Source organism: Camelus bactrianus, chromosome 3 (genome assembly GCF_048773025.1).
Source record: "Camelus bactrianus isolate YW-2024 breed Bactrian camel chromosome 3, ASM4877302v1, whole genome shotgun sequence".
Taxonomy (NCBI): domain Eukaryota; kingdom Metazoa; phylum Chordata; class Mammalia; order Artiodactyla; family Camelidae; genus Camelus; species Camelus bactrianus.
Window position 1 is genome coordinate 108,358,955 of NC_133541.1, and position 8,137 is coordinate 108,367,091.

Below are 8,137 nucleotides of genomic sequence, written 5' to 3' on the forward strand. Positions count from 1 at the left end.
AAAACAGCTGGAGAAAACAGAAAAAAATGGATCCCAGTCTTACCTATTCTTTTTCAGTTTGGCTTCAGCTGATGGCATATTTTCTAAACAACTGGGACAGTAATGGGAGTCCACCTAGAGAGAAAACAAGAAATCGAAAAAACCAGAGGAAAAGACACTGTTTAGTCTGTGTATATGCCTACACCAAATAGTGAATTTTAAAACAACATGATTCTGCAGCAGGTGAGAAACCACTTGTCAAAGAATCTGGACTGTTTCAGCTTGAGGTTTATTCTTCAATCACCAGTTTTTTCCCTTAACCCCTGGGTTACCTGAAATCCTTCTATTTTGCCTTTTTGATTTTTCCTGTTCCTTTTCATCAGGGTTTTATGTATTAGATGTGTTAAAAGTTGTTTATGTAGAAGAACTGTATAATAATCTAAACAGATTAACAAATAAAATAACCCAATTTATGAAGCTGTCATCAAATATTCTTTGATTTAGTTTAGCTTTATTGTAATGCAATTAACTTGACCAAAGCTGGGAGCTGTAAAAATTTTTCTCATTACTGAGGTATTACATGTTCACGGAAGAAAAGCATAAATTAACATTTACAAAGTCAGCTTTAGCCAATCAATTAAATTTTTAAATGGCAAATTAAACTACTAAGTTAACAAGATAGTCTTAATGTATTTAACTCAAAAACATGGTTAAAAATTAAATTTATTGTACTTTTTAAGGACTGAATAATTATTTTCTTTAGTAGGTAAGATCCTATTTGATAATTCTAGAACTCTAGTCAACTGCAGTTGGAAAGGCAAATTCACTTGAACATAAATAAATACCATGATCCTGGAGAATGTCATTCTAAGTGAAGTAAGCCAGAAAGAGAAAGAAAAGTATCATATGAGATCGCTCATATGTGGAATCTAAAAAAACAAAAACAAACAAACAAACAAAAACAAAGCGTAAATACAGGACAGAAATAGACTCACAGACAGAGAATACAGACTTGTGGTTACCAGGGGGGTGGAGGGTGGGAAGGGATAGACTGGGATCTCAAAATTGTAGAATAGATAAACGAGATTATACTGTATAGCACAGGGAAATATACACAAAATGTTATGACAACTCACAGAGAAAAAAATGTGACAATGAGTGTGTATATGTCCATGAATGACTGAAAAATTGTGCTGAACACTGGAATTTGACAGAACATTGTAAAATGATTATAAATCAATAAAAAATGTTAAAAATAAATAAATAAATAAATACCATGATAGAAACTGGTTTCTTTTTTTCATCATCTGCTTATAAAGAGAACCACCTTTGAAAAGATACAGCTGCTGCTCAAATAGTCTCCGGGAACATAAAATAAAGTATTGCCAACTTATATTTGCACTTACGCATGATAAAAGGCAAAATATAATTCATTCCTTCTTGTCCTGATTCCAAATTATGCTTGTCCCATCATATGCAGTTCCAATCTCAGGCTGCCATTAGAATTTTCTGGACTGCTTCAGCCCTTTGCCCAAGCCCTAATGGCCTCCATTTCACAGGTGCACACCAGTCTTTATAAATGACTGAACGCCCTAGTTGAAGAGATCCTTAGAGTTCTTGGAGATTGAGCTCCCTAATGATCACCAAATGAAAATCTAATTCAATAAATTCTAGAGGTGGAGCTGGAACAGGGAAAGATCCTAAAGAGAAAGGACATGCCAAAGAGATAAGCACACAAAGTGCTAATGGAGGAAAAAAATAAATCACGTGTATAATACAGCAATGATTTTTCTCTTTTATTCTTTAACTGCTTTCTCTGACTATTCTTAATAATATGAAAAAATTCCTAATAATTACTATTAATAATGTGTAGAATGGTTTATGGTATAGGACATCTTCTCATATTCAGTGAAGTCCTCTGAATCAGGCTGCTTGGTTTCAAATCCTGGTCCTCCCCCACTCCCAAATAGGACAAACATTTTGTGTCTGTTTCTTTAACTGGAAAAGGTTTTTTTAAAAAAGGTATCCTTTCTGTTGGTTTGCAAAATGATTAAAGGAGATCATGTAAAGCACACGGCATAAAGAAAAGTACTGAATAAGCAGTAACTATGTCTTATTACTAATCAGCTTTTCCTTCACGAGACTGCAAGTTACTCAACTGCAGGATTTATGTCTTAATGAGTTTTTTAATTCCCAAAGCTTACTGAATGAACAAGATGTGCCAAGTGCTGCAGACGTTTGGGGGTTTTGCTATGTGGTGATTTTTTTTAGGGAGTGCAATCTTTCACGTTCTGAGCAATCCCACCTCCAGTGCCCACTTGCGCCCGTGAAGGACAGAACTGTACGCTCAGGAGACGTGCCATGAATACAACACTTTGAGCTTCTTACAAGACAGACCTTATTCTAAGCGCTTTTCACTCTGCTCACCCCATCCCAACTTCTTTTTTGCAGGCCTTGGCCTGGGCCAAGAAACAGAGCAAGGCAGTCTGAGGAGGGCCCAGTTTCTGCCAAAGCAGGGGCAGAACTTCCAGGATGGGAGGGGCACCTCCTCAATTAATCTGGTAAGACTGTCCTCTCAAATAGCCTTAACTAAGCACTCCCAAACCTTTTTTCCCCCAACCCACCCAATTACCAACCCCTCCAAGGGACAGCCAGGGTCCCAAAAGTCAAGTATGTCCAATCAGAGGGCGCCCTAGACCCAGAAGGGCCGTTCAGCCCCACCCAAGGCCGCTCCTCCCTTACAAAGTGACAAATTGTGTACGTATAAGCAAATTAAATTGCAGGCATATATGAGCGACGGAAGGCACAGCCAATCAGCACACTAGGAAAATAACTACCCGCCTCCAACCGGCGGAACTTCCCCGCCGGTCGCCGTGACTAGGAGGAACGCCTCCCCCTCCCCCAACCCACACACACTATTCATAGGAAGACCGCGTTACCTCGTGAGACACACATTCCAGCGACCGCAGCTCGCTACAGTAGCGGCAGAAGTAAAGCTGCGAGAGCGGGGCCCGAACCTTCTTTTCTCCCTGGACTAGGTAGAGAACCCGCTCCGATTGCAGCAAGGACGCCATCTTGGAGGGGGAGGAGTCAACGACGCTCCCGCCGTATCACGTGACCCGAGAGCCAGCGTTTTCCTCACTTCCCTCCCTACGTCTTTCAACGTAGTCTTTGACGTAAGGTTTCCGAGCTTGCGGAGCTTTGCGCCGGGCGAAAGTCAAAGTGCGCATGCTCAGATGGGAATCCGGGTTTCTACTCCACTGCGGGCCTGTTCCCCAGCGTTTATGTGAGCTTCCGCTGAGCGGGCGGAAGTCAGAGCTTTCTGTTACTAAGTGCGGAGTCACAGACCAAGTCCAGATGGGCTTACTGTTCCCCTTTCCTTTGTTTCTAACAGAAAGGAAGGTTGCTCTTTTGTTCATTCAGCACTGCGTCTTCCACCCTCATCTTCCAGACAAACATCCACAAGCTTGATGGAGGGTGTCTGGGACCGAGGTTCATGGGAGCTGGAAAGCTAAGAGTCCGCATCAGCACTTTCTTGTGACAACCTTGCCAGTGACCTGTAGGAAACTCAGAGATGTTATCTCGTTGGAAGTTTGTTAGCTTGTGAGCTCCTCCACCAGAGGCCATATCTCATTAACTTACAGGTTTCGACTGCTTAGCGTTACATTTGTCTGTATTGTGGGTGTTCAATAAGTATTGCTTATTGAAGGAATGGAATCAATGAAAGATCAATGTTGCCAGGTGTCGTTTATATTTTTCTAGTGCAGAAACTAAGGCTTGAATATGTAAAATGACCACTTGGAACTGACCTATCAGAGACTGGAGTCCAAGTTACTTGCCATCAGTTCTGTGCTTTTCTCATTGTACTAGTGTTGTATTATTACCTGACGTTAGAGTTAGTGGTTGAAAAGAAATGGAACCGAATAGTAATATTAGCTAACATTTATTGAGCACTTATTGAGTGCAGGACACTGTCGAAACTTTACATAAGTTGTCTCATTTAATTTTCACAAAAACTCCAAAAGGCAGATGCTATTATTATCTTTGTTTTACAGTGCAGGAAACTGAGGCTCAGAGAATTGCAGTGAAATGCAACTTGTCTAAAGATTCCTAAATAGCAGCAGAACCCTGTTCCAGAACGTGCATTTCCCCTATGCATACTGCCTTCAGCATATTTTCTTTCTTTTCCCCAGCTTTATTGAAGTATAACTGACAATTAAAATTGTATATATTTAAGGCGTACACCTTGATGAGATGATAAACTTGTGAAATAATCAACACAATCAAGCTAATTAACATACACATTACCTCACATAGTTACCATTTTCTCTCTTACTTTATTTCCTTTTTCTGGTGAAAACACTTAAGATCTACCCTCTTAGCAAATTTCAAATATATAATACACTATCATTAACAGTTTTCACATTGTTGCATACTCCAGAACTTATTTATCTTCCATAGCTGCAACCGTGTACCTCTTGACCAACACCCCTCCATTTCCTCCTTCCCGCAGCCCTTAGCAACCACCATTCTCTCTGTTTCTATTAGTTTGACTTTTATATTCCTTGTATAAGTGGTATCATATGGTATTTGTCTCTCTGGGTCTGGCTTATTTCACTTAGCATAATGTCCTCCAGTTTCATCTAAGTTGTTGCTTATAGCATGATTTCCTTTTTTCAAAGCTCAATAATATTCCAGTGTGTATGCATGTATCACATTTTCTTTATTTATCTCTTGACATTTAGGTTGTTTCATTATCTAGCTATTGTGAATAATGCTGAAATGATCATGGGAGTGCAATTATCCCTTCAAGATCCTGATTTCATTTTCTTTGGCTATCTACCCAGGAGTGGATCTGCTAGGTCATATGATAGTTCTATTTTTAATTTTTTCAGGAACCTTCCTACTGTTCTCCATAGTGGCTGCACCAATTTACATTCCCACCAGCAGTGCACAAGTTTGTTATCTTCTGTCTTTCTGCTGATAGCCATTCTAACAGGTGTGAGGTGATACCTCATTGTGGTTTTGATTTGCATTTCCCTGGTGATTAGTGAAACTGAGCACCTTTTCACATACCTGGTGGTCATTTGTATATTTTCTATTTTCTCCTAATCTATAGATGGCCTTTTCATTCTGTTGAGGGTTTTTGTTTGACGTAGTCCCATTTGTCTATATTCACTTTTGTTGCCTGTGCTTTTGGGGTCATTTCCAAAAAATCATTGCCCAAACCAATGTTAAGAAGCTTTCCCCCTGTGTTTACTTCTGGTGGCTTTATGGTTTCACGTCTTACATTTAAGTCTTTAATCCCTTTAGAGTTTTATGTGGTGAGTTTTGTAAGAGTTCAATTTCATTCTTTGAATTTTATCCAAACGTGAATATCCAAGTTTCCCAACACCATTTATTGAAGGGACTATCCTTTTACCATAGTGTGTTCTTGGCACCCTTGTCAAAGACCAGTTAACTGTTGATGTGTGGATTTATTTTGGGATTCTATTGTTTTCCATTTGTCTAGATGTCTCTTTTTGTGCCTTTTTGACTACTGTAGCTTATAATATATTTTGAAATCAGGAAATGTGGTGACTCCAGCTTTGTTCTTTGTGCCCAAGGTTGCTTTGGCTATTCAAGAGCCTTGTAGTTCAATATGAATTTTAGGATTGTTTTTTCTGTTTCTGTGAGGAAGGCCATTGGGATGTTGGGAGGGACTGTACTGAATCTGTAGATCATTTCTGATAGTATGGATATTTTAATGATATTAATCCTTTTAATCCATGAACAAAGGATGTCTTTCCATTTATCTGTCTTCTTTAATTTCCTTCATCAGTGTTTTATAATTTTTCACTGTACAGGTCTTTCACATCTTTGATTTATTCCTAATTAATTTTTTTGCTATTGTAAATGAGATCTTTTTCTTCCTTTCCTTTCCAGATAGCTCATGGTAGTATATAGAAATATCACTCATTTTTGTATGCTGGTTTTGAATCCAGCAACTTTACTGAATTTGTTAGTTCCAACAGGTTTTTTGTTGTTGTTGAGTCTCATCATTTTCTACATATATGATAATGCCATCAGCAAACAGAAATAATTTTGCTTCTTCCCTTCTGATTTGGATGTCTTTTACTTATTTTTCTTGTTTAATTACTCTAGCTAGGATTTTCAGTACTACACTGAATAGAAGTTATGAGAGTGGGCACCCTTGCCTTGTTCTGGCTCTTAGAAGGAAAACCATTAGTTTTTTCTCAGTAATTATGATGTTAGCTATGGGCTTTTCATGTATGGCCTTTATTGTGTTGAAGTAAGTTCCTCCTATACCCATTTTGTTGAGAGTTTTAATCTTGAAGGAATGTTGAACTTTGCCAAATACTTTTTTGTGTCTCTTGAGATGATCATGTGGTCTTTTTTCTTTCATTTTGTTAATGTGTTGTGTCACAGTAATTGATTTTCATCTGTTGAATCTTTTCTGCATCCCAGAGATAATTCCCAGTTGGTCATGGTGTATGATCCTTTTAATGTGCTACTGAATTTGATTTGTCCATATTTCATTGAGGATTTTTACATCCATGTTCATCAGGGATATTTTCCTGTAGTTTTATTTTTTTGTGGTGTCTTTGTCTGGTTTTGGTATCAGAGTGATGCTGGCCTCATAAAACGAGTTTGGAAGTGGTCCCTCTTCTTCTGCTTTTAAAATAACTTAAGAAGGATTGGTATTCATTTTTTTTTCTTTAATAGTTGGTAGAATTTACCAATGAAGCCATCTGGGTTCCTAGGATTTTCTTTGTAAGGAAGTTTTTATTGCTGATTCAGTCTCCTTATTTGTTATTGATCTGTTCAGGCTTTCTATTTCTTCTTGAATTGGTACTAGTAGGTTATAAGTTTCTTGGAATTTATCCATTTATTCTGTGTTATCTAGTTTGTTGCCATATAATTGTTCATAATAACCTTGTATGACCCTTTTAATTTCTCAGGCATTGATTTAATGTCTCCTCTTTAATTTCTGGTTTTACTTATTTGAGTCTTCTCTCTTTTAGTCTTAGTTTAGCCAAAGGTTTATCAGTTTGATTTATCTTTTCAAAAAACCAACTCTCAGTTTTGTTGATTTTTTTCCCTATTCTCTATTTTACTTCTTTCTGCTCTAATCTCTATTACTTCCTTCTTTCTGCTAACTTTGGGCTTAGTTTATTATTTTTTAGTTCCTTGAGGTGTAAAATTAGGTTGTTTATTTGAGATCTTTCTTCTTTTTTAAAGTAGTCACTTACTGCTACAAACTTCTCTTAGTACTGCTTTTTCTGCAGCCCATAAATTTTGATATGTTGTGGTTTTACTTTCATTTGTCTCAAGATACTTTAAAAATTCTCTTTTGATTTCCTCTTTGACTCAATGGTTGTTCAAGAGTGTGTTGTTCAGTTTCCACACATTTCTGAATTTTTTCCATTCTCCGGTTGTCAGTGATTTCTAGTTTCATTCCATTGTGGTTATTAGAGAAGATACTTGGAATGATTTTGATCTTCTTAAATTTGTTAAGATCTGTTTTGAGGCCTAACATGTAATCTATTCGTGTGTTTGAGAATGTGTATTCTGCTGCTGTTGTGTGGAATGTTCTGTTAATAACTGTTAGGTCCATTTGGTCCATATAGTGTTGTTCAAGTCAAGTGTTTCTTTACTGATTTTCTGTCTGGATATTGTATCCAGTATTGCAAATGGGGTATTGACGTCTCCTCCTGTTACTGTACAGCTGCCAATTTCTGCCTTCGGATCTGTCAGTGTTTTCCTTATGTATTCAGGTGCTCTGTCCAGCATATTTTCTGATATGATGTTGATAGTAATATCTTACATTTAATATAGTGCTTTTTTATTTGTACAGTGCTTTCACATGTATTATCTCACAAGCTACATCATACTTTATCTATTTATCCCTAAAAGTCATCACATCACATTTACTCTGACCTCTTATTCACCAAGCAACAGCCTGCTACTAATTTAGTTTCCTAGGTGGACTCTCCTCCTAGAAGAAAACGTATTAACAGCCAACTGCTTTGCAGTTATTTCTTCTGGTTAATGAATTCCTTGACCTTATGGCTTATAATTTAGGCTCTGCTGAGTTTTAATCACTTTTACTCGACTAATCTCCCCTGGTAAAATTAAGCCCCAGAGCCTGCAGGTT

The 8,137-nt window shown here is 37.6% G+C and overlaps 1 protein-coding gene across 1 annotated transcript in view; it reads right to left on the reverse strand.

Annotated features, from left to right (window-relative positions):
- The window catches only part of DCTN4 (dynactin subunit 4), a 30,364-nt gene extending 27,268 nt beyond the window's left edge, over positions 1 to 3,096 (reverse strand). The window contains exons 1-2 of the mRNA XM_010961810.3: positions 2,919 to 3,096; positions 44 to 114 (exon numbers count right to left, since the gene is read on the reverse strand). Coding sequence (XP_010960112.1) covers positions 44 to 114; positions 2,919 to 3,053 — 206 coding nt within the window. The 5' untranslated portion in view covers positions 3,054 to 3,096. The remainder of the gene's footprint in view (positions 1 to 43; positions 115 to 2,918) is intronic.
- Positions 3,097 to 8,137: the final 5,041 nt, after the last annotated feature.